General features: G+C 38.3%; 2 protein-coding genes across 5 annotated transcripts in view; both read right to left on the bottom strand.

Moving 5' to 3' along the window:
• The window catches only part of BZW1 (basic leucine zipper and W2 domains 1), a 9,858-nt gene extending 9,664 nt beyond the window's left edge, over positions 1-194 (bottom strand). Inside the window, exon 1 of the mRNA XM_027636604.1 lies at positions 57-194. The gene's annotated coding sequence lies outside the window, so the exon portion shown is untranslated. The remainder of the gene's footprint in view (positions 1-56) is intronic.
• Positions 195-1,137: 943 nt separating this feature from the next.
• The window catches only part of LOC113944036 (aldehyde oxidase 2-like), a 48,052-nt gene continuing 22,108 nt past the window's right edge, over positions 1,138-27,081 (bottom strand). Inside the window, exons 18-38 of one of the 4 annotated variants that reach the window (XR_003526555.1) lie at positions 26,261-26,430; positions 25,702-25,813; positions 24,667-24,786; positions 23,889-23,985; positions 21,256-21,380; positions 20,054-20,187; positions 19,259-19,346; positions 17,266-17,352; positions 16,526-16,717; positions 15,287-15,514; positions 13,140-13,235; positions 12,153-12,281; positions 11,327-11,401; positions 10,901-10,953; positions 9,989-10,103; positions 8,925-8,990; positions 7,439-7,627; positions 5,432-5,599; positions 5,211-5,290; positions 4,648-4,763; positions 1,138-3,116 (exon numbers count right to left, since the gene is read on the bottom strand). Coding sequence is in view for 1 of the 4 variants with exons in the window: in XM_027636601.1 (XP_027492402.1) it covers positions 3,063-3,116; positions 5,432-5,599; positions 7,439-7,627; positions 8,925-8,990; positions 9,989-10,103; positions 10,901-10,953; positions 11,327-11,401; positions 12,153-12,281; positions 13,140-13,235; positions 15,287-15,514; positions 16,526-16,717; positions 17,266-17,352; positions 19,259-19,346; positions 20,054-20,187; positions 21,256-21,380; positions 23,889-23,985; positions 24,667-24,786; positions 25,702-25,813; positions 26,261-26,430 (2,298 nt within the window). In the remaining 3 variants the exon portion in view is untranslated. The remainder of the gene's footprint in view (positions 3,117-4,647; positions 4,764-5,210; positions 5,291-5,431; positions 5,600-7,438; positions 7,628-8,924; positions 8,991-9,988; positions 10,104-10,900; positions 10,954-11,326; positions 11,402-12,152; positions 12,282-13,139; positions 13,236-15,286; positions 15,515-16,525; positions 16,718-17,265; positions 17,353-19,258; positions 19,347-20,053; positions 20,188-21,255; positions 21,381-23,888; positions 23,986-24,666; positions 24,787-25,701; positions 25,814-26,260; positions 26,431-27,081) is intronic. The other 3 variants (XR_003526556.1, XR_003526557.1, XM_027636601.1) reach the window with 3 other exon arrangements.

Below are 27,081 nucleotides of genomic sequence, written 5' to 3'. Positions count from 1 at the left end.
CCGGGCTGCCCCAGCCGGCCCCGCCGGCCGCCCCCCGCCCGCGCCCCTGTGCTCACCGACTTTAAGGCAGAGAGAAAACGCCCGAGCGGCCCGGAGCGCAGACGGGCGAGAGCGGCGGCGAGGAGCGGCGGCAGCGGAGAGAGAGAGAGCTGTGCGAGCGGAACCGACGCCAGAGGAAGAGGGAAGGGCCGCGCTCCGCCCCGCCCCGCCGGAGAGCATGGAGGGAAAAAGGGCGGGGATCCGTCCGGGCTCCCGCCCTGCCCTGGCAGGCCGCCGGCCGCAAGGGGGGCCCCGCGGGGCTTGCGCGGCCGAGCCCGGTGCTGGAAGGGAGCGCGGCCGAGGAGAGCGCGGGCACATCAGGAGCGCCGGGGGAACACCGAGTCCTGCGGGGCACTGGTCATTAATGCCGGGTCTGCCGTGCTATTTGATCCTGGATTTGCTGTTGGCAGTTTTAATAATCGCCTCGTTCCTCCGATCCTGATGATAACATCATCATATAAACACTTGACGTATAGTAGTCTGTGCAGACAGGATTACCAGTTAAAAGGTGCTCACATCTGACACACAACAAAGTCTTTGAGTTCAGAAGCACAGGCCTTCTCTGCTGCCGTTAGCACAGGTTCTTCCACTAGCAATCATGATAACAGGTCTCATCCTACCTTCAGGCTGTGGGGCAGTCTGTGTCCATTAGCAAACAGCATAAACAAACCCAGTGTGTTAGTGAAGGGCCTGTAAGTACTTTCTAAAAAACATGCTGCCGAACTTGCCCAGCAGCACGTAACTGGAGACAAAAACAGCATGCTATGCTGGCATAGAATGGGAGATGCAACTCAGTTCTTTGCTCCCCAAAAGGCCAAACCACTAAACTAACCTAGAGATCACAAGTTTCCTTCTAGACCTCACACAGCAGCAAATCTCCACCAGGTGTAAAGGATAATGTTCCTGTGACTAAAGCTCTTGCAATGCCCAGTTTTCAGGTGTATAAGTGGAACACATCACTGTGCTTCAGGAGTGGAAAGTGGGGTCATTCTTATTGTCAGTAGGAGCCAGATTTCACCTCATACCATTTTTGTTACTATTGCTTCCTTGAAACAATATTGGTTATAGATCCCAGAGTCACAAAATAGCGGGACAGCCTTACAAGTTTGCTTTTATTCAAGAAACATTTTTACAGGTTCCAGTTAACAGCCCAATGAAATCCCCAAAATACTACATTCAAAAATACCCTAAGGGAGTTTCAGAGGAAGGATTTTCACCTTAATATTTGCAAATATTTGCCCATTCATTCTAAACCCAAGACCCCGATTACTTTGGTACTCATTCTAAACTGAGAGGATTTGTCTGAATCACAATTAAGTAAAAAGCCAAGAAGATAAATCAGAAATTATTAAAATTGCATTTTACGGAAAGGAACAAAAAGACATAATAGTTCCTGCTGTCAGCTTCCTGAAGTCTTTGATATTACAGAACTGCAAAGTCTATTACCAGTTGAGCTTTTTCCATTAGCTGTAATTTCTCACTATTTACCAAGAGAAATGATCAGGAAAACTTCACCCACATAAGCTAGAAATTTCCTTATTACTTGCAATATTAATTTACATGTAAAGGAACAAAATCTTGTTGTATCTCTACAGATTTAAATTAAACATGACTTATTTGAGGGTGTGTGCAGGTTGCACTCTCTTCTATACTGAGTTAATTTAAGCCTCACCCTTAAAATAAATGAAAATAGTCTAAATTTCTGTCTATATAAATGAGGATCTGAACTAATGAAATACCTGTTAAGCACCTCCAGAGTTATTTCTTATGCTAGTGTTTCGGGTACACAATGATGTTGTTAAATGTGTTCTTACTGAAAAATTTACTGCTTTGAACTATCAAAGTCGAATATTGATTTGTATATATTACTATGTTGGCTTAGCTCAACCATTCCCTTTTCTCCCTCTCAAATACCTTTGCACTTGCTTTTCAGTCTCCTCTCCTCATGGGGAAATGAGCATACAGCTGCCACTGGATCACTTTAAAAGCTCCTTTCCGAAACAATCTCTGTCAGAGTGCCAGTTGTTTGGCACAGCTCAGTTAAACTGTGAGCTGACACACTATGATGAACTCCTGTTGTCATTGTTTCCCTCTCAACTCTGCTCCCCTCCACCTTTTCATCTACACATCTGCTATGCAGGCCTGCTGACGGCTGCAATGGGCAACCTCACCTGTGTTATGGTCACTCGAAGCTGGTACTGGGAACCTGTCCTGGTTTAAACCTTCCTACCTCCAGTACACCTCTCTTGCATCGTGCCCTCTCCTCACCTGCAGATGGAAGCATCAGCTATGTTCTGCTTCACCATTTTGCTGGAAAGAAGGAGCAAAACTGTGGGTAAGGAAGAGGAGAAGAGGAACAAGTGATGACGAGGCAGTGAGTGAATAGCAGTGATTATAGTCCAGCTCTAGGAGAGGTCAAAGTTGACAGTGGTTCAAAAAGATCTGGTGGTAAGGAGCAGGCTTGAGGTAGGCTGCCAGGAAGCAAAGAAGCTTTACTGGTGTATTACTGTGGTTACTGCAGTGGTAATAATATATCTGTGTCTAGAAATATTTGGTAGTATGTACTTTCAGAATATCTCTTTTACTGAAATATTGATACATTGCCCATCACTAATTTGTACATTGTCTAATTCCGATCTTTGGGATTTTTGTATGTTAGAAGAACAGAAAAAATAGATAACAACAGCTGTGACTCTCAAACTGGATGTAGAAGTGACAAAATGGTTCTATTTGTGATCTGCTCTTCACTGCAGATATTTTCAGAATCTCATGCAAATGCTTTGAAGTTCTTGAGTTAACTCCCCAACTATTCCAGTGTAGCACGAAACACATTAATGAGAGGTCTTTTACTTAGAGACTTACAATAGAACTGGTGATTATATCTTGTTCTGCAAAGATGGTGTGATATATATATATGTATGCATGTGTACATGTAAGTATTACAATTCTTTCTTGCATGAATGCTTTTGATCAGTAAGTGGCTGAAGGAATCACCTGGTTGGTTGATACTTAGGAAAGCAGTACTAAGCTATATCGATGGCCCATGGCTTATAGGTTCCAGGTTTGTCTTTTGGAATCTGAAATAAAATATAAAGAAAACAACATCATTTTGCTAAGGGGAAAAAAGAACTTACTGTAATTCACAAATGCATGTTCCTTATCAGCCATGTCAATGTCATTGCGTGCACAAAACTCCATTTTCCCATGTTATAAAAGGTTGTGAAATCAACCAACTTACTTCTAGTTAACAGTGGCATTCTGGTAATTGAACAGGTAATTAAGCTCATATCTCCATAGCAGAGGTGAGCTCACAGCCTGAAAGGCTCAAATTAGAGGAACTGACATACGAGGTTCCATTATGCAATATGGTTCAATGGCACTGCTTGAATCATGGAGGCCACGATGTCTGCAAAGAAATCCTACATTTCTGAGGGCATTCCTGGAGACAGAACATCAACTCCTGATGACTGGATAACAACTTCACCATTATTCAAATTCTGAGTTTTTCCCAAGTGTTTCCACAGCACTTAGCCCACAAAGGTTCTTAATCCTGGTTATAACTTCTATGAATATGAGAAGTTCTGTCTCTGTGAAACACTTTGCTGGATATCCTGCACAGGAGGAAGCAGAAGTGGATGGATGTGGAATTCACAGCCCCAACCTCCAGGGAGGTTGAGATCAGGGAGTCTCTAGCTGGCTGCCACTGGAAGAGGGGCCTGCAGGTCTGCCTGACCCAAACTGTGTCTCTCTTCATAGAGAAATTTTCAGTCTAGGGTACAATAGAGTTGTTCAAATTCAGCTACGTGAGGCTTTTTAAGTTTAAAGCTTTAATTAATGGACCTTGTCACAGTTTGATCGGATGTTTCCTATTTTCCAGGCTCCTGAAGTGTTTGTTTAGTTTGCTTTCTGACTGGATATGCACTGAGGGGAGAATGACTGGTAAACCTGTGCTGTTTATCTATTTCATAATTGCTCCTGTGCTTTACTACTTTGATTTTTTTATTCCCTTTTTTTCTCTTTTTCTCTTCAACTTATAAATAAACAGAAAATTGGGTAAGTGACAATCTATTATGCAATTTCAGATATCTGCTTTTACAGTGCCAAAAGGATGAGTGCATTGGAAAACCTGTGAAGTGGCTAAAGCTTTAGTCAGAAAACAATGTCATATTTCTCATCTTGCCCACCTTTCTGAGGAAACTCTTGTGTGATCACTGTTGGCTAGGGTAGATATGGGGAGGGAAGTTGGCTCCTGCCTCAGAGTCCTACAAAAATAAGTACTGTCCAGCAGTCTACTGCTCTGTCCTACTGCCAACCCCTTGTGAGGGAAATGCAAGATATAGGAAGATCAGATTGAGACATTACTGTGGAAAGAAAGACACAGAGAACTGCAAGGGTGAGGGTGCATTTTCTTACCATTCTCATTTTGAAGAAAGCAGAGGCACAGCACACAGGTGCTATAAAAATATTATATTTTTATATATTTTTATATTTTTATATTTTTTATATATTATATTTTTATATTTTTATAGCACACAGGCCATAAAAATAACTTCAGTGACTGTGGGGGAAATTTCAATAAAAGGGCATAGTGCACCAGTTGTGCATTACCTGTTCCATCTGTGAGAGGGAAGATATTAGAAGATAATAGAATGTCAAAAACAGCCAGAGCTGTATCGCACTTTAAGAGTGGGGAACTGTACTATTCTCAAACCTATACATTATACCTACAAAGTAATTACAGTGTCTGAGATAGACAGTTTAGCCCATTACAGTGAATATCTTAAATTTGCACCCCTAGATTCTGTGGATGCCTCTGTCAGTGGTGATGCTCACATGTAAACATAAATCTAAAATGTTTTATTTGGGAGTGCTCCTGTTCACCCAGCCTGTGTTTTCACTCCATGTTGTGACAAGACTTGGAGGCACATCAGCTCATATTTCCATCTACCTTGTTTTCCAGGAAGAAAAAAAGGAAACTGGGTTACATGATTCAAAGTGGAATCAGTCTAGACCAGGAGCAAAGGACAAGTGATGGAGCATGTCTACCACTCTGTGTTTAGACATAGTCGTAGTTTCTAATGCAAATAAAGTGACACTAAGACAAAGTCAAACTATAATCTGAAAAGGACTTTCAAGGCTTTTAGTTTAAAGGAGATAAATTGAAACATTACCACTGAGGAAACAGCACAGGTTCCTCAGTTCTGGACTGTCAGTTCATGTTACTCTGTCAACATGGCTGAACAAAGTGCCACTGATAAAATAAAGTGCAAAGCTCTGCTAAATGTTGAAGAAAAGAGATTTGGCTCACTGATTCATCTAGGTGTACAGCCCATTCAGATGAAGGAGAATTAAGGAGTTGGCCAGCTCAGGAAAGGAATGAAAATAACCTTACCATCTCAGTAAAGACATCACCACAGGCCATGCGAATCCGCTCAACAGTCAAGGGGCTGTTCAGTGTGAAGTCCAGGGACAATCCTCTTTCTTTCCGTGTAGCAGCCACTGCATCTTGTATTGCAAAGAACACTGAGCTGCCCAAGAATAATCCAGCCTCACCCATGCCCTGGTAGAGGAGAGAGGCAGCTGGAGAGACTGGCTTTAAAAACTGCCAGCAGAGAGTTAAATCAGCACATTTCTGCTGTATTTATCTGAAATATACTGAATCACAGCAGGTCAGTATTTGGTCATGTCCAGCATATTTGGATTCAACAATTTTCCTTGGATCTCTGAGAACTTTTAAATCAGAAAACCATCAAGGACCAGAATTTGGCTGGTGGAGATAATTTTAAAATTCACAATAAAGCTATAAAAAACCAGTATAAAAAAACCTTCCTGCTGGGACTTCAGTGCTGGTGTTAAAAAGCTATGAAATAATTCATGACTTCTCACAAAGACTAGCTTTTCTATATCCAAGTGGAATTATTTCTTCATGATGAAACAGAGGAAGAAAGACTGCCCGCCCCCGCTCTCCTCTTAGCCCCTCTTGCATGGTTAAAGTTTGTGCTGTCTAATTTTGATAAGAATTATGCCCTTAGTCTCTGTCTGTTTTCTTCATGGGGAAGAGTTTTTTTACTCATTTATACCATGTAAGGCCATAAGAATATGAAACAGACTTCTGGAAATTTCCTTTGTGTACTGGTTTTGGCTGGGGTAGAGCTAACTTTCCTCACAGTAGCCAGTAGGAGGCTGTGTTTTGGATTTGTGCTGAAAACAGTGCTGATAACACAGGGATGTTTAGTTACTGCTGAGCAGGGCTTACACTGAGTCAAGGTCTTTGCTGCCTCTCACTGCACCCCACAGGCAAAGAGGCTGAGGGGCACAAGAAACTGGGAGGGGACACAGCCAGGACAGCTGTCTCAAACTGACCAAAGTCTTGGAATATGGTATGGAATATACCATATGGCATCAGCGTAGGTGAGGGAAGAAGAAGGGGGGGAGACATTCAAAGTTCTAGTGTTTGTCTTCCCAAGTCACCATTACAGGTGATGAAGCCCAGCTTTCCTGGCGATTAATGTCTTCCTGCTGATGGAAACAGTGAATGAATTCCATTTCTTATCTCACTTTGCTTGTGTGTGCAGCTTTTGCTTTATCTTTTAAACTATCTTTATCTCAAGCCATGAGTTTTCTCACTTTTACCCTTCTGATTCTCTCCCCATCCCATGGGGGGCAAATGAGTGAACAGCTAGCTCTGTGTGGCTTAGCTCTCTGCTGGGGTTAAACCATGGCACTTTGTTATATCTGCCCTAGATTGATGGCTGGACTTGTGGGCATTCCTATCTTTTAGTATCCCGAGGTCTACACCTACCTTTAGTTCTCCTTTTATTCTGAGGTGCCTTTTTTTTTGCTTTTATTTTGAGTCTATGAACAGTGCACCGTCCTAGTACTGTGTGTCTCCTGAGAGGCTGAAGTACCCTTAGGACAGAAAGAATGATGCTTTGCCATGGCTGATAGAAAAACTGGGCTCTGTTCCCACACCTACCACAGGTTTCCTGTGAGATTCTAGAAAGTTACTTAATCTCTTGTCTCATCACTTCTCTGCCTTTAAAAATTACAACAATATTTCCTTTTTCTGTCCATACTCCTCTTTAGGCAATTAAAGCTCTTCAAGATGGACTTTTTCACTTTTGATTTATAGCACAACAGTTTTGTGTTCTTTTACATAAAAGTTTCAATTTTGATTAGGGTTTCTAAGTGCTACTGTAATACCAATAAATCATAGGAAGAAAATTAGTCCAAAAATTGAGAACACCATTGTTCACCATTTAAGTCCAATTTCCTCCAGAGCTGAAACTGCCCCCCCCCCAAAAAAAAAAATAAATGCAAAGCATACCATACACTACAGTCATGGATTTGCAGCAGAATCTCCTGCTGTGCTTGCAAACAGTAAGTTTGGCATGTTTACCTTGGAAGAATAGATGGCAATTGAGTTGCGTGAATTGGGCAGTAAATAGACACGGAACTGCTCAGGAACGTCACAGACAGCAGGGATCTTATATGTGTCTGGGCCAAGAGTGAGCTGCTCTCCTTGTGGAGAAAAGTAGATTTCTTCTAATGTATAAAGACCAACCCCCTGAATAAAGGCCCCTTCAATCTGAACAAATTAAAAAAAAGGTAAATTTTACATTTCATTCAATTATTTTAAAAGGTAAAAACAGATATAAAATCAGACTTAATTAATAAGATTACACATGAACTGGCATCTTTCTTTCTATTAGTCAACAAAGACCCAAACAGGACAAAGCTGTCCTCATCTGACTTTGACAAATATTTTCACTGGCTCAAGTTCTATTCTTCCTTATTCCTGGCTAATCTCACTGTAACTAGTACAGTTTTGATTTGATTTTGCAAAATTGCCAAATAGAATTGAGTCAAATCCACAGCAACCGCAGTCAGGAGATATTTGTCTAGGGACGATGAAATATATAGTCTGCTCAATTTAATAGTTGCTTTAAAAGATTTGCGGAAAACCAATAAAATTTCTTTGAGATAAGTGTATCAGACATAAACAGGTGATAGTTTGGATATGAAGAGAAAATAACAGACCAACATCATGTAGGAAGGAACAACTGCTGAGTAGACACTAGGACTGTGTCAGTAGTTGATGTAAACACTGGTGCAAAGTGAACATAAAATTAAAATGCTAAAAAAGAACTTAATATGACAGATTTGGCAGTCCATGAATGTGCAAAATGAACATAAGATTTTAGGTGAAGGGCAAATATATGAGGATGAGTGTTGAATAGGATAAATAGCAGGATAAGAAAGGCTTTAAATGTAGGTCACATTTTTAGAAGCATTTCCTCTGACTCTGCAAAGAAACAACAAATATTGTTTACAGTCTGAGTTCACCACTACTTTCTCATTTACAAACTACTAGTGAGTGACACCACTTTTGTCACTATTCAGTGTTTTTGTAGAAACATGTACTTGAATCCATAATACACAGCAATGGATACAACAGACCTTTAAAGAAAGGTCTGATCCATCTCAACAGCCTTTTCCATTACATCACAGCTGAAGTCAACACTGCTCTGCAGCTGGTTAAGATTTAGCCCTCAGTCAGTAATTCTGGGGTGGAGTAAATTGCTCAGGAAGAAAGTCATAAGGAGATTTAGGGTGCTAATCCTGTAGGACATTTCCCAAATCTGTTGGACCTGTTTTTCTCATCACTTCTCAGAGGAGGAATAATAAGTAAAAAAGGTAACTTAGTATTATTTATAGCTGTGAATAAAAACAAATCCATCTGTCAATCTAACATCCTCGAATGTTAATGGGCAGTGTCTCATAGGCTTTGGTAGTTATTAAATTGACCAATAACAACAATCATGTAGGCACAAATAGAAATTTCAGTAACATTTGATATACAGCAAAACTATGGAAATTCATACCTGTCCTATATCTATAGCTGGATTTATGCTAAAACAGGCATCCATGACAATGTCTGTTCTGATATTCTGTTAAATAAATAAAAGATGTTACACAGTTATAGTTAAAATACACAACAAAGGGATCCTAAATAATCTACAGTCTCATCCCTGAAAAATGTGTTATCAGAAATATTACAAATTTATTCTGAAACATGAAAGCTACTTGAGACAGGCTGCATAGATGGAGATTTCATTTAGATAAACAATTTTTGGTGGTTCTCTGACACTTGGAATGTGATGCACACATCACACATCCTGTAAGTAACAGGATGTTGCTTGTTCTCCTATAGAAACTACATTGCTTGAAGTGATGTCCAGCCATCTCCTGTGCTTTGCTGTGAGTGTGGAAGCACAGTCACTTGAACAGAAGCTCCTTATGTAGAGAAGGGGACAGAGAAGAACGTCTCATGGGCTGTTATTATACAATGTCCAGTGGCTTCTCTTAAATCCCAGTATGGTGTACAGTTTGAGGAGGTTCACAGACTCCAGTGATTTTGGAGTCTATCTCCACATGGGCTACTGGATATCTGGCAGCCTCTGCAGCCAAATATGCTTCTGCAGTAACCAGAAGACATTGAATTGGTCTCCATATAGTGCTGCTGAGAGCTCTCCCTGCACTAACTCTCCTTTGCAACAGGTCATGTTATGTGACTGTGGCTTCACCTGTTTTAAAAGTAACTGTTAAAAAGGAGACTGTAACTAATGATATGGTCTAACCTGCAGGGAGATGTTCAGAAGGTCTAATTGAATTTTAAAGTCATCACATGTGGTACAAACGTTAGAACTTCTTTATTTTCCGCTGTTATCACAATGTTTCTTATTTTTCTGGTTAACATCAGGCTTCTATTGCAAGAAAAGGATGACCAAATGATATTGTAAAGGGCACTATAGCCATTTATTGTTCTGCTGGCTATGTCTCTATTCTTATTTAAAGAAATGCAAGAGAAAAAAATGTCATAGGAACGTAACGACAGTGGAAAGTTCACCCAACTCTACTTCAAGTTCACTGTGTTTTTTGACATTACCTTGTGGGCTCCTGTCAAACAGTCAATTTCTACTTCAGAACATGCAACTCCAAAGAGAAAATACGGGAACGCATGGCCTTTCTGTGTGTCCCAGTTCATGTTTGTATGATAACCTCTGGAGGAAGTAAGAACATTATATGGATTTGATCAAGATACCTCCCACTCCCTATCCTTGTCCTCACTGTTGAGATCACTAAAAGAATCATATATCATGATATATGAGTTAATAGCTTTAAACTGAAGGAGAGTAGGTTTAGGCTAAATATTAGGAAGATATTCTCTGCTGTGAGGGTGGTGAGGCACTGGAGCAGCTTGCCCAGAGAAGTGATCAAGGCCAGGTTGGATGGAGCTCAGAGCAACCTGGACTAGTGGAAAGTGTCCCTGCCCATGGCAGGGGGTTGGAACTATATGATCTTTAAGGTCCCTTCCAACCTAAACCATTCTATGGTTCTCTGGTAACATAAACTCTTTAAGGTAACTATTTTCATGGGATCCCTGTAGTCAAAGATAATCTGGAGTGTATAATCTGATAAAGTGTATAAAGATAATCTGATACGTTGTGTGGAATAATTTGGGCACATAGGAGGGTTGCAAATCATGATGGCTGTGGAACATAATTCCTTGTGGGCTTTCTGTGTCTTACTGTAATTGACCTTGGAGAAGACTTTGAGCATTGTCAAACTAGCTAACCAAGGATATAAAGTGCTTCCAAAATCCATATGGGTTGAAGAGAAGAATTCCTTGTTAAATGCTGCAGTTTCTGGTCAAGGCAACTTGTTAATGGTTTGTGTGCTGCATCTGATATGACCTTAAGAAAGGTGAATGGGGCCAGTTTTATCCTTTCTGCTACCTATTGACAAAGTAGCACCTCCAATGATGAGAAATTTAAAAAAGATTAATGTCTTTCCTTACTTGAAATAGCCAGTAGCTGAAAGATTGATGCTTTGCTTGTGAGCTTCACTGATCTGCAAAAAATATACTCATTATTAAAGAGAGAAAATTAAAAATTCTTTAACTCACATTTAAAGAAAAAGTGAAACTTAAAAAAAAAAATTAAAGAAAAAAAGAGCCCTGAGTAAAAGCTTTATATTCCCTTGTGCCCTGGACATGTCTTTAGGAAGCAGGGGGCATTACAAAACCACTAAAGTTGGCCAAATTCACCAGAACATTGTGTTGTACCACTTGCTTTTACACTATTTTACACCTATTTACTCTTTCTCACTTCCAGTTTAGTTTATGCAGGGAGACACCTTTCTCCCTCCAGAACAATGTCAGCTTTCACTCTACACTTAAGGGTTTATCATAATTTAACACTACAAAACAGAGAGAGATATTTACCCAGTCTTCCCATTTGCCATCAGGATTGTCTCTTCGAATAGGCTCCAGGCGCTTCCAAAGGATTTGACAGGCATTCTAGGGAGAAGGAAGGTTGGATGCCAGTGACTAACCCACAACCCCAAATTTATCTGCTGATTTCAAAGCAATACAAGCTCTTTCTTGGTGAAATTAGTTTGTTAAATTCATTCTGAGGGCTGTAATTCTGTTCATTTATGTACAGTTTCTTTACTCTGCTATCTGCCAGCTAGAAGGCAGCACTTTGTGAAGACTGGCATTAGCAACTGCTCTAATGTAACTGAAGTATTCGTGTATCAGGCTACTGCTGAAACCATCAACAAAAGGAAGATAAAGGACTTGACTCTCTTCCTATTTTGATACACTAGATGGAAAAACCAGTGGCTGGAATGATTCATTTTACAAAATAAATGAAAGTGGAATTGGTCCCAAAGCATTTAAAAGGTTAAGGGTCTGACTATTAAAAACAGTACCTGAAATATAACTTATGCTAAATTTTCCTTTAAATTGTGTTTAAATACAAAATAAAGTGAAGATCCATAAATTCATCTAGCAGCAATCTAAAAAAGAACAGCATTCACATCTGTAAATCTGATACAGTAGAGCAGAGAAAAGTGACTCTTTTTAACAGTGTTCTGTAATTTGCCTCGCTTTAAACTATGCATATAAAGTAAACTAACAAGTGGAATTTCGAGATAAAGAACTGCAAGCTGCCCAAAATCAAACCAAACAAATAAATATGAATCCTCAGAGGGACATTTAGTATTCAACAGAATCACTAATTATATGAAAAAATGGTAACAAGTCTAACCTGCACTGCTCTTGCATTGATTTCAGTTCCAACTGATCCTGCTGTGTATTTGCCATTAGGTACAGTTGTTGTGCTTGTTTCACAGAAGTGGATATATGACAGTGGTATCTTCAGTTCACGACTGGCAATCTGTAATAAGAGTAAACAAAAAGCCACCCAGTCTCAATTGAGATGCAGTCAAGAATTCATCGTGCCATTCATCTCCCTATATATTTGCACATACAGAAAAATTACCTAATTAAAGGACAGATGCTTGTTTTCCTTAACAATTATTCTGTAAAGCAAATATTTTATATATAAGTTCTATATAAATAATAGAAGGTAAACCAATACAATGCAATACTGTATGTTTTGCCTCTAATTGCTTTCTCTAATAAGGTTTTTGTTACAAATGGAAAACTTAATCAAATTTAAAAAACAATGAATCATTCTCCCTTATCTGTATAATCTTATTTTCTTTCTCATTTGAAATGGCTTTGTTTGTGTTCCCACCTTATCGTTTTTCACCGTGTTCTAATATTCCAGTGTTCACGCAGCCCATTTTGAAGAAGTGGCTTTATTTTAGCTCCAAAATGACATAGTTTTGTTTGTCACTATTTACACACGAAATGCATAAAAGTTAAGTGGTGTTATCATTGATGTTGGATACACAACAAAGTTACATTTTCAGCATTTTTAACCCTCTCTGCTACAAAACATTGGGGTCATTTTTGCATGTGCCTTCTGTGCCCTAGCTATCCTGATAACAGTGATGTTACCACAAAGATGTTTTTTCCTTTCTAGGTCTTGAAAGGTCACTTTGATTATTGCTTGTGGTTTTTTTCTGACGCTTTGTCTTCGTCAATAACTCATAAGCAACAACTCAACATTAAACTCATCTTTCTTATGTCTATAGATTTTACTTATTACAGTTCTTACTGCCATTCATCCTTTTTGCTCAGTTATCCTCCTTAGGTTTTGTTTACCCTCAGGTACTAACTAACTCACCTGTAACATCTTAGTGTGAATTCCTTGTCCCAGTTCAATTCCACCATGAGTGACTAGCACAGACCCATCTATATAGATGTGGACAAGAGCTCCAGCCTAAAGAAGAGCCACAGAAACTTGGTGATTTTCTTACTTCACTGAACAAAGGTGTATAAAAAACCCTAACAAGCCAAAGACAGATTTAATTTACAAGATCAGTATATTATTAACCTGGAGTGGGAATTCTCCAGCAGTCTGACAATAACAAATTTCACTGTTTTAAGACATGACAGACTTTAAATGAGCTAGTAGTTATTCAAAGGAGTTCTGCAGGGATCACAGTAATTAGTTCTAATAACAGAAAACCACATTTTTCTTCTTGTGAAACTGGGTAAAGCAAGAACGTGCTGGCTCTCGTTATAATGTGTATGTGTCCCCAGCTATTATTCCCTCTTCATCTGGGATGAAAAAGGAGGACAGAGCAGAATTTGAACCTGGAATCAAAGGCATTTTCAACAGAGGGTAAGGTATCTCCTACTAGGAACAGCTTTAGAACTTTTCTTTTAGAACAAACAGTAGTTGACTTGTACTTTTGTTTTTCTGAAACAGAGGGATTTGCATGTGTCCAGAGGGGGATAATAATAAACTAGTTCCTAGTATCTAATTTTGATGGAGCAATGACACAACTGCTCTTCCCTTCTCTTTGCTAGGCTGTCAAGAGAAAGGCTTAGAACCAACTCACTTGTATTTTGGTGCAGCCTTCTCCCAATAAGTAGCTATCTTAAACAGGAGAAATGCAAGATGCAGGTTGGAATGGAAGTAATGAGCTTTAATTAATGGTAAAATTGGGAATAAATAACTTTCCAAGGAATGGTGATGAAAGAAATCGATCCCATGGAAGACATCCACTCCTATAAAGGAATAAGTGGACATGAAAGAGGACTCGAAATTCTGTAAAGAGACGCTTCAGTGTGGCATTCAACCAGCTACCAACACTCAGAGCAAATGGTAGAGCCTGAGAGGTGTTGTGAAATACAGTGCCTTGGGGACACCTTTGTATTTGTTACCAATTCTCCACTGACAAATGATGGTCATGTGATCTCTTTGGTGTCGGCTTGTGGTGTTTGCAAACAGATGACATTTTGCTGCTGTCAGTTAGAGTCTGAGCTGACAGGGGCAAGATTAAACAATAAATCTCTAAGATTTAAATCCAGATATTTGGAAATTCAGTGCAATGCCTGAGCTTTATTTTGAAGGTTTTGGGGGAATATAACTATTATTTATGCTTTTTTTAACCTTTTGTGTCAGACGAATTATGTTCCCTAGATTCAATGTTTCTTTACCACGAGAACATTGTTGGATGAAATATACTGATCTCTCCCTGAGCTCTTCATCTACAAACTTGTGTAGAAACAATCAAGGGATGGAATAAACTACTAACTTATAGGCTATGTGGATTTCCTTTTTTCTGCACTCATAAACAAAGAACAGTGTTTGTTCATTTAGTCTGAGACTCATTTGAGAGAATTTTTTATTCAAGACCTGCATTAAAAAGAAAAAAACAGTCAGAACTGAAAAGTTTCCCCAGAAATACCACTATCTTGACCCATAAAAATTTCCAGTAGCAGAGCTTAACCTATAAAATAAATGGTACTATCAGAACTATAGGAGTGATAATTTTTCTTACTATGGACTAGGTTATGGAAGATTCCAGGTACCACATTTTTATAGTGAGTTACTTAACTTTATGCTGGATAAAATTGTCACATTGGGAATCAGAAATTCACATTTCTGTGAGGTGAATATTCATAGAATCATAGAATTGCTTGGGTTAGAAGGGACCTTAAACCCAAGGGAAGATCATCTAGTTCAGCCAAGGGAAGATCATTTAGTCCAACCCCCTCTAACATGGTCAGGGACATACTTTACTAGAGCAGGTCTCTCAAAGCCCCATCTCATTTATAAAGCATTTATAAACACATAGCCCAGATAGAGCAATACTCTTCCTCAAAGTATGTCTCAAGGGAGTGATATTTTATGCTAGTCCAGCATATTGGAATTCTTTTCCCTTTCTCTTTCCTTTCTGCCTGTAGAGATTATATTTCCTCTATATTTGGAGAGAAAAGCAGAGATCTTAGATCACAAAAGCACTGTGTTGAAAGAGTTACCTGATGAAAATAAGTTGCATTAAATCCAACAGAAAACTTCATTGGAATGATGGCAATCCCTTTCTTTTTCCAATAATTTTTAGTGTTAAATTCTTCCACCATTGCTTTTCGACTGTAGTAGTCAGATTTGTCCAGACATTCTTCCCAACACTTCCACAGATTCTCTGCATCAAACTTTTCTTTGAAGGATGTTAGGTTAACTCCTTTGTACATGTTTATTTCCCTAACCTAAACACCAAGCAAATTCAGTGCTGAAAGTAAATGTTGCTTTATAATACATTGGCATATTATATACAATATAATGACATGGCATATAATGATACAATAATATAATTAATACTTATCTATATTAAACATAATGTCCTATTCATCACTGCTCAAATGGCCTGATTTTTTTGCTCACATCAAATGCCTGTGAACTTTAGTTGTGTCAGTGGGATTATTTACAAGGACTACTCAATGCAGAGAAGGTTGGTAAACTCAAATTTTAAATAAGACCAGTGAAAGCAGAAGTTAAAGCTAAAAAGCCTGTTTGTCCCTTGGAGATGTGTCTGAAAGCTTTCCTGAAATGTGGTAAAGGACAGCAAGTAAATGGGAGAGGGAGAAGATTCAAAGAAATAGCGAAAAGACATGATGGTTGTCATCCTAGGAAAGTAAAATGATTTATAAACCATAGTTTGAAAATACAAGAGGTTGGCACATCTAAAAGAGGAAAAGCTCACACTGGGTTAAGCAGTATGTAAGGAAAGGATAGCTCTTGAAGACTGGAGAGGAAATGGCAACAATAAAAACTGTTGGGACACTCTCTCTGAAGGCTGGGGAGACAGGGATGACAGAGCCACCTAGTTAAACTGCTGATAGATAGATAGATAGATAGATAGCAAAGTTGGTGATTTCAGTTCTGAGAGGCTGAGACAAGGGGACAGCTGAACATACACCAGGTGATCTAAAACTGGTCACACAGTACAAGAGATAATACTATTTTGACTGAAGTTGGTAATACTAACAGCAGTCACCAAACATTTTGGAGCAGATCTTGGGCCAGTTTTCTCCACTCTTATCTGTATTATATCAAGTATTATTCCATGAAAGCATAGGAGCTGAATGAAGTACCATTCAGTCCAACTAAAGCTGGTACATCTGTTTCTACAAAAAGTGGCTTAAGCACAAGGAGCTTAAGTCTAAGTCTTAGAATTGTCTGTTAACTCCTGTTTTATTTGGCAGTCTCAGCTCTTTTACCTTCTCATGTGGTAGGCCAGTTTGGGTCGCCACAGCCACAATACAGGTCTCCATAAGCAGACCTGCTTGGGGAAACCCAAATCCTCGGAAGGCAGTATTAGAAGGCAGGTGAGTCTTGCAGGCATGTCCCCTGACTCGGAGGTTGGGGATATTGTATGCATTGTCCACTTTCAACACAATGTACTCAATCACCTGAAACAAGAGATGACATTATTCAAATGGTTCCATTCCCTTTATAGAGACAGTGAAATTTGTGAAAGACCAATAAAATGTAACTGTTTTAACTTTACTCAGGAGGCTTGTTGTTCTGCTGGTTTTTATACCAACAGAAGTAAAGAAACCATGTCTAAATCAGAGAAACTGCATTTAACTCATAGGAATTTCAAGAGCATAAAGAAGCATTACTAAGGGAAAAATCAGACCTTCAGTTTTGAGGAAGTGAAGGAATGAGTTTATGATAGTAGGCTAGCTAATAAAACTTAGTGTCTCTTTGCTTCACAGAACTTTTAATTCTGAATTTTCTATGTCCAGAATAAGCTGGTAGGAAATATCTTACCTCCTTAAAGATACTCTGTAGTTGACATCTGGGCCACAGATGCATTTTTGCTTTAGGTAGATGAGAGTTTTACTTAACAAGAACAGGAATATTCTTAGGAGAAATAAACTGTGACAAAGGGCTGTTATTTTCATTTTGTGACCAGTTCAGTCTGTGTAATTGGTATCAGCAAAGAAGGACTTACCAATTCAGATTCATCTTTTGTGCAGCCACCATTTATATAGCACTGAAAATCTGCAGCTATTATTCTACCATCATTCATGAATCCAACCTGTAATATAGAAACTGATGCATTATTGGTCTTTTCTCTCATGTATTTCAAACTTTCCTTTATAACTTTCTTAACCAGTAAAGAAATAGCACACCTGAGGTTCACACTACAGAACACAATAGGACTGTTTCCACTGAATTGGAAAAAGTACCTGCATAGATTTCTGTCTATAGGATGGTATTTGTTTGGATCTGAATACACAAACCAAAGAGCAAAATACATACAAACCCCACAAATCATCAGAGTACCTCAGCTGCCCACAAAGCTGTTCTCCCACATAGACATTGACTATACCCACACAGAATCTGAAAAGCTTGTTCACTGCTGTGTTGAGTATGAACAGAGACCAGAAAGAGGATGACTAGAACATTAAAGAAAATATGCACTATGATTATACTAATTCTACTTTCTGAAGTATTTATTTTGTAATAATGTTTTCACCATCTAGGCAACATAGCAATATGAACCAGTGATGCACATATTTTGCAGATTACACGTTCAGAAATATCCACTAAATTTGATTTGATTCTGGTTTTGGTTCCTTCCTCTTCAACTCTTTTTTTTAAAGGTAATACATGGGTTTATATTTTAATGCATTATATAATAATATTTAAAGGGGTACAATCACAGAAAACTGCAAAGTAAGCGGAGACCAACTTGTTAAGTTATATAAACTGATGGAGCTCTACCACAATTAAGGATAAGAAAACTATAGATAATGAATATTATTGCTGGCTAAATCCTGCATAGCTGCACAGATGGGATAAGAGATGGGACTGATGAGGAGAGTGTTTTTTCCTTAATGTAGTTAAGCAATTAATACAGGTTTTTCTGTTATTATATTTAATTAAAGGAAAGGTTAGAGTTGGGGTCAGATTTAGGATTTGAAAGATCAAGAACAACATTCCTTCTCCTTCAAAATTGTAGCTCTTATCCAAATTTTAGGAAAAAAAAGGGAAGTTGTAACTACATCAAAAAAGGATATGAATCATCCATCTATGGGGGCTTATTGAAAAGTTCTGCCCCAGCAGCATATTTTATCCTAGATTTAAAATGGTAACAGGTAATGGGAACCCAGAAGAATATGAAATACATATGCTATTGACATCTGTCAGTCACAATCCTTGTCTTATGGTTAAAACAAAATTTAACCAAAAATGAAACCTTCCTCCTTTCTTCTCCCAAACCAGTTCTAAACCTAGTCTAATCATAACCAGAATCGAACATCTTTGGGAGCAATATCTTCAGCAAAATTAAAAATGTAAGCAGTCTCTCCCAGGAACAGTCATCAGCCAAACTCTACCACTCATGCAAGAGTCCCTAGGAAAGCCAACTCCTCAGCCCTTCTTTATCCAAACCATACTGAACAATAAACCCTGTCCCAGAGGGGTTTAGTGTGTTTAATTCATACACCAACACCAAAGAGAAGGGTTTTGCTTCTGCCACAAGCAGTTGCCAAGCTGATTTCAGTGCTGGCGTTGTTTACCTATTTAATGCAAGGATTTAGAAGTCAAAAGTAAGAGTTTTTCTACAAGTTGAATCTTGCATTACCTTTCAGGGCTGGCTTTGTATTGGAGGAGTGGTTCATATTCAATTCTGATTTACAAATTTGTCATCTGTGGATGGGGTAGGGCTGATGTTAGCAGTATTCTAAAGTAAAAAAAGGGATGGATGGTTCTGCTTTTTCTGGATATTGCATGGGCTGTAGGAGTAGGACGATAGCTGTTTTTTTAATTCATGGCATATGTCAGGGTACTTTTGGGACTGGGGAAGGTTGGTGCTGGATTAGGATTTCAGAAGAGGAGGAGTTTGGTTTCTTGCTGTGTCTTGTTAGCCAATGAAATGCTGATTTGTCTCAGAAGAAACTACTACTCAGTAACTAAGCAAAATATCTTCTTTCACTCACTTTATATTTTCCAAAGAAAGGGTGCTGTCCACCAGTGATTAACATATCCATATTTCTTTCCAGGACAAAACGGACTGGATGCCCTGTCCTAAAATGAACATTAAAAAAATCCACTTTTATTACAGCCTGTTGATGCAGATTGCAAATGACATTACACGTACATGGCCAAACTCCTAGTGGTGGGTGGCAATAAATCAGTCCATTCAATATTTTAGTTTCTTATTAACCTACTATGCCTGAGTTTAGGCTGATTCAGCTTTTTTTTTTTTTTTTTTTTTTTTTGGCAACAGAAACAAAGTGGAGGAAATGAGCTTTTCTGTGGTTTTCCCTTCAGCTTCTCAACAGGGGGATGCAAGTTCCATTGAGCATGCACAGGACATGGAAAGGTAAGGAACTCAAAGGACAGCTGTGGCACAAAGGGCTGATGTGACCATACCTGTGTATTAGGATAAAATACACTTGCACTGAATATCTAGAGTGAAATTCATACCACGTCTCACAGAGGCCCAAATGGTTGGGATTTGTACAGATCATCCCAGAGGGAAACTGCCTCCATGCCTTTATTTTAGCTTTCAGATAGTAAGTGAATATCATTGTCAAAAGCCCAGAGAATTTTCAAGCTGCTAAAGATTTACTTTACTTTCAAGATTTACTGCTAAAGAGATTAAAAAATACGATGTCATCAGGATAACCCTCCAAGTAGGGTTCAGGACTGAAGTTTCTTTTTAATTCAGTCTTGTCATTTTTAATTTATTTTAGTTAAATCACTCTTTTGATTTAGTGAAGTCAACTTACTTGTTGGCTGCCACAGCTGCAATTACAGCAAAGAGGGAAGGTTTAGTAACCTTCCCACCAAATGCTCCACCAACACGTTTCACATGGCACATAACTTTACTGGACTGGAGGTTTAAAGCTGAAGCCACTAATTCCTGCAAAAGTGAGCATCCAGAATTTTACCTGCCAAAGTACATTAAAAAATTCCTATTTTCTATGACTAATCATGTATAAAAGCTATCTGGTTTAAGACTCCTGGGCAGAAAAATAGAGTTGCTATAGGTACAAATAAACAAAAAAATTCAAACAAGTAAACATGCTGATGAAAGCACAGTGTAGTCTCTAAAGAACAGTAGAAATGCAAAAAACTCTGAAAACTAGTTTGATTATCTGATGCCAGATATGATAATCCCTATATAGAACTGCACATTCACCTGCAGCTGGAGATAAAGCATCCACTAGAATAGCAAGCTAAATGGAACAGAGTGATTGTTTAGTGCACACTAGAAAATGTAACTAAAATCCTGACATTGCATTTTGAAAATACCTCCTCTGACAGTGTTTTGAAAGATGTAAGTAGAGATTTAATTTGTGGGGCTGACAGGGAAAGCTTGAAAAATGCAAGCCAGTGATGAACTGCAAAAGCTAATACTAAGCATGTGGAAATTAACATTACAATTTTTTAAACTGTTGTTTTCTGCAGGCCTACAATCCAACTCTGATGTCAACTAGAACCTGTTAACTTTTTTCACATAATTTCACATAATTTATATGTCATTATTGTTTCCATATTAATTTATCATTATTTACATGTGATTATGACCCTCATCATCATCATCAATGTAACTACTCATAGGAGCAATGCAACTTGTCTGAAATACACTTTCTGAAGAAGACACTCATTGCTGCAAAAAAAGTGATTGTCCAAAAAAGTGACTGATGAACAAAGATACCCTTTGCTCATCCCATAGTAATACTGCTCATTTGTGTCTGTACTGCCTTGTATAATACAAATAGCACGATACTGTTCCATTCAGCTTTCTGATCAGTAGTCAGGCCACTTACTTTCATAAAAAGATTCAGATCAATTAATCTGAATTGGGAACACCATCGGGGAGTTTCAAGAGAAGTAGAGAAGACTGAAAGCAACTCCTGGTCATGTAGTTAAGCTTTAAGGTTGTTTAGGAAGGTAAGAAACAAGTCTCATTAATACTTCGTTTTACCTGTACATCTGTTGCATGCTGAGTTGACACATACACATCCATTTCTTTATCCTCCACTCTTGGAATAACAAGTACACTATTTGTTTCCATGTAAAAATGTTCCTGTCCTCCCACGTGCAATTCACCTGTTACATATATAATTATTGGAAAATAAACTGGGCTTCAAATGAACTGCAAGGAAATTTATATTTGACTATGTATATGTATACAAGGCAGAGAAAAAGAGTTTTGCCACAGAAGAAAAATAGATTCATTTATTTTTTTATTTCTTTGTATCTCAGGTTTGCACCTCTTTTATTTATAGACTTTTGCTTATTAAGAGAAAATTATTCGGTCAGTATCAAGTCAATATGTCATGCTTTTTCATTTTAAGGTAGTTACATCTCTTCTGCTATAACAGGATTATAATGTCTTCTTGTGAATCACTCTATGAGGGAAAATATAGCTTTCCTCTTCATTTTTTATTCTCTTTCCACCTTTTCTACCCATTTCTATCCAACACTTCACCTTTGTACCGTTTTCTTTAAAAAGAGGGAAATCTGTCAGCACATCATAGAAGCTAATTCTGCAAATTCTCTGTGTGACCTTAACTTTATGCCATCCTTGAGTGTGACATTATTTCCCTAGCAGTAATTCCTGAGACATGTTTCCTAAAACACATATTGATGCAGAAGTAGTAGGAATCAGAACTGAAGCCACTAAGGGGTGACATGACATTTATTTGGGAACAGTTGGAAAAAGTCAAAAGCAGAGCAGAAAAAATATCATCACAGGCCATGAACCTACATGGAGAAGACTGTAAGAATTGAGTGGGCCCAGCCCAAAGAGGTGAAGAAAGAATGAATCTTCAAATGGAAGGTGGCTGCAAAGAGGAATAGTCTGTGCTACATGCTCACAGTGGAGAGAACAAGAAGCATAGTAGTACTCAAATTACAACAAATTGCTTTGATGATAGGAAGGGTGAAGCACTGGAACAAATTACCTGGGGAGACCGCAGAGTCATAATGATTGGAGGTCTCCAAGAACAACTTAGATAAATCAGTTCATGGTACAGATAGAATTGAGGTTGGAAAAAGGAAAAGGAGCTGATTGTCTGCTATGTTCCCTTCTGTGATCAAGCAGGTTGTAATTCATGTGCACTTAGTATTCAGTGAAGAGAAAAACTTGGTTGCAGAAATTTAGGGAATGATAACAGCTGAAGGTAGGTATGATAATATATCTCATGAGAGGACAATCAGAAAAGCACGTGAGCAGGACACAAGTTGTCTAAGCATATATAAGGTGTCACTAATAAATTTCAGAGCTGCATTCAGGGGTTAGAAACACAGATTTAGGGGAAGTGTTAAAACTGGCCAAGCTAGTGTTCAGACAAGGATATCTTGGTATCATACACCTTAATTTTATTGTCTTTTTACACTGATTACTCTTATAAGCAAGTTGAGAAGCACAATCCATATTAAATCAGGGATACCACTGGTTGAAAACTGAACTCAGAAAGTCATTTACATGACTGGCTGTCAGTCTGCAAAACTCATGCATGTAGAATCATAGAAGAGTCTTTTCTAGGTCTAATGTTACTTCATGGTTGCTTTAATAATTAATGATTAAACTATAAGTAGTATCAAACTGGAAAGGGTTGCAAGCCCTTTAGACAGGTTTGTATTTCAAAGTGATTGTTCTACATTGGAGGAAGAGCCTGAAGTCAACGGCATGAAGTTCAGAATGGGCAAGTGCCAGTACTTTAGATAGCACTATTGAACCAGATCCAAGCAGGGATTACAGAGGAGCACAGCTTGGCTGTATATCCACAATTGATACCACTACAACAACCTAATCTGGCTCTGTGACACTAATGTTACATAGAATTTCTGAGAGACTCCACTTGGCATTGGTGAAACCTAATCTGAAATATTACCGTAGTGAAGTTGGATGCAGTAAAATTAGAGATGATGGAGAAGTGAGCAGTGGCAATGATAAAGGTTAGCAGACATGATTTATGGATCAAAGATGAAAGACTGTTTAAGAGGGTGAACATTTAAAGTTTGCAGGAAAGGATGTTTAGATTAAGTATTGTGAAAAAAAGCCTTCTAATTATAAGGACTTTCAAACTCCAGAGCTAACTCTAGAGCTTGTGAAATATTCTTCATTGATACTTCTTAAATATAGGTCTGATACTTATGAACAGAGTATGCTCTAGAACCACTGGATTGTGTTTATGATCTGAAGACAGTGAATTTGGTGACTGCAGGAGTGGTATTCCAGACCAATTTACTCTGATTCCCTTGTTTCTGGGATTATCTCTAAATCAAGCAGTCAGCTTAAAATTGGATAAGGTAAGTTAGCTAACATCCATAAACAAAGCCTTATTTAACTGTAATGTTTGTCCTAGGGCACTTTATTTTAGTGAGACAAGGAAATGGTAGAGTTTACTCAACATGAGCTAGCAGGTGCTAGCTAAGCTTTATTTAAAACATGACACATTTCAGCTCCATTCCCAGTGAAGGGAAAAAAAACAACAAGAGCAAGGTTTTTTGAGAAGAGATGAGAAATTTAAATTCATCCATCAGATGGAAATAGACTCTGAACTAGCCTAACTCTCCTCCCTTGCCTGATGCACTTAATGTTTTAACTACCTTCGATTATTTCATCAGCAGACTTGAATCCTTTCACAATATCTCCTTTTTCTATTTTCCTTTCTTCAGTAATGTATGAATTATGTTTTATTGCATCCTGCAGCAAGAAATAAAACAAACATGTTAATTGTAAGACAGAAAGTTAGATGATTTTTATCATCCATATGATCCTTTTTCAGATGGACAGATGGCTGTAGCTAAGTATTAGAAGGAGCAGGATAGTTTTTCCACTATTAGAGAGGGGTTTTCTTTTTTTTTTTTTTCATAGCTCATGTAATTCTCTTCTTCTCCCAAATTAGAAAGATTAAATGTCTGTTAATGACATTCAGAACTGCTGAAAATATTTCAGAATCAGATTGTTTGCTACTGAAAACCTGCTAGGCTTGAAAATTTTCAGAACATGGATGTAGGATGTGTGATACCAGCACTTCTGCAACCATAAGTTCTCAAATTTAATTTTATACTGATGTACTACTGCTGGGAATTGCTTACTTAGAACTTTCTGAATATTCTTTAGTAATTTCTACCTAGATCTACAAAGACCACTCTCCAATATACTGGATGAATATGTACCTAGTAACACTTTATATGTTTCTAGAACCAAAATTTTGGAGGCCATTTATAAACTTCTTACACTTCATATTCAGAACCAATAAAGTCATATCTCATACCAAAAAAAGAAAAAGCCAAAGCCTGGCAGAGCTCTGCACAAGGCAGAAAACAGTGAGTAAGGTGACAGAGAGCTCTGTCAGACAAGGAAGAGGAGACAGATTGTTACCTCAATAGTCAGAATTGGGTCCAGATCTTTGTAGACTATCTTCACCTTTCCAGCCCCACACTTTGCCTGAGTCAGTGACTCTGCAACCACAGCACAGATTATCTGACCAACACAAATCACCTGCAACACACCAATGTATTAACCAAGGAAAAAATATAGTAGTGGTTAAGTTTCTGTACAGGAAGTGTTTTGAGGAAATAGATTCTGCTCAAATGCCACTTTTATATTCTGTTTCTCTAAGAATACTATCCCAGTGGAGACTTATCTTCATTAGATGAGAAGCCTATTAGAATCTTTCATTTGCTGCAACACTTCTGGCATTAGAAATGCTGCTGACATCAGTAGTTATGAATATTCCCCCTGTGTTGATCCTAAGGTGGCCAGATACTGAGCCAAGTAAAATCCCATCTGCACAGACTGCTTTCCTTGTCTGTATGCAGAAATGAAGGAAACTCAGAGAAGCAATAATAGAGAGGTAAGAGCAACACATTAGGAATTATTCTTGCCCTATTGCAAATACCATGGAACAGCATCACTTGTGATGGACACAGCCTGAGGCCTGGGACATTTTGTACAGTCATGCTGGCTGCATGGATCCTATAAATTTCTTAGCTCTGTTGATATTTGTCAAAAAGAAAAATGTTGTCTCCCTCTGCCATATTCTAGTGTATAATCTAGCAATTAATTTTATATTGGTTCCAACTGGGCAATTCTCATTTTATTTGTCTCATCTTTTAAAACTTCAGATATCATGGCTGTTTCATACTTTCTCAGAATCCATGACAATCACTCATTTATCAGCCCTTAAGGAATCATGGCTTATTGACTTAAACCCTAAGTTGTTAAGAGAGTTTTTCCTTTCTCTCTTACTGGGGAATGGTAATTCTGCTCAGCCCAGTTTGCCTGGTTCTGCATTAATTGATTTTGGACTTACTTTCACTTCATTGCAATAAGATGATACTTGCAAACTCACTTTCCTATTTTATAAATAACTGTACCAAAATGTTCAGAGACTCCTCCAGAAGCAAGAAATACCTTATCTTCTGCATATGCTTGCTCATCTTTGCCATTTTTCCCTGGAACATCTCTTGCTGTCACTACGTCAACCACTCCTGGCACCTGAAGGGCTTCTGATGCATCAATTGATCTGGAAAGAACACACACATAAATAAGTACAGTATGTGGTACAAATAACTCTAGTACAAGTAATGCCGTGAACTCTGGGACAGAAAGATAATCCACTTAGTATTCTCATGACAGATCTCTACATAGAGAAGGGGGATGTGTTGATTAGCATACTGAGAAAAAAAATAAATGGAAGGTACGAGCATCTGTGTGTGCTAACCAGCTCTTTCAGTGCTGGTTCCACTACTTACAAAATATAAGAATATATTTTTTACACATTTTTTTGTACTACAATGGCTGAATGCAATAATGTGGACTCTTCTTTCCATATCTGGCACTTTTTAAAGCACACAGCAAAGAAATTCTTACCTCATTTGTAATACATACCTCGTAATATGGCCAAATCAGATAATAAAAATAGAAAATACTTGTTAACATACTTATGTGCTTGTAGTTTTTTCTTACTTACATGATCTCTGCATGGGCTTTAACGCTGGTGACCACAGCTAGTGAGAGTTCTCCATCCACGGGACGAATGTCATCAATGAAAACTGCCTCACCAGTGGTGTGCTTAATTCCAGACTGGTGCCTGATGGGACGGCCCACGGGATCTTGTGGAGACTGTCCTGGGTCAACATCCTGCAACACATGTTGTCCTCAAGACAGACCAGTAATTATAGGAGCCTTTACTTAAAAACACTTTCTGAGGATATTTGGTGATCAAAAAAACTATGTGGAACTATCTAAATTTTATGATGATACTTGTGGGATGCATGCATTATAAAGGACTAATTAAACTTTTAGATCATGCTGTCTTGGCACCAAGATGGCCCTGGCAGATGTCTGAGAAATATACTGTATTAGATACCATTCATGTCTCTAGTACATGGCAGTCTCTTCTGTGGAAAGATTGCACTAGATAAACAGGTGGAAAAAATCAAGAAAAAGATAGGTAAAAGGGACAAAATGACTAGTTTACACAGTGGAACCATAGCAGATAAAGGAGAGCTAAAGTGATCTGGATCTGATAGCTGGCCTGTCTGCTGGGTCCACACTGCTTCTGGTAGCATCTTGTGCAAGCCACACTCTTACACACTTCGCCATCACCACTGCTTCAAACAATCATATTTCATACTGTTTACTTCTTAAATCAGGACTATATTCAGGAATCATTGTAATTCCTTCTTGTCCATCTTCCTAAAGAGACAGGTAAATTAATATTCTAGATAGTGTTGACTAGACTAAAAAATGGTTTAATTCATTTTTTTGCTATTTAAATTCCCTATTCCT

The sequence above is a fragment of the Corapipo altera genome, unplaced genomic scaffold (genome assembly GCF_003945725.1).
Source record: "Corapipo altera isolate COAL_440 unplaced genomic scaffold, ASM394572v1 45, whole genome shotgun sequence".
NCBI lineage: Eukaryota > Metazoa > Chordata > Aves > Passeriformes > Pipridae > Corapipo > Corapipo altera.
The sequence above is the reverse complement of the archived record's forward strand: the minus strand, read 5'-3'. Positions and strand labels throughout refer to the sequence as shown.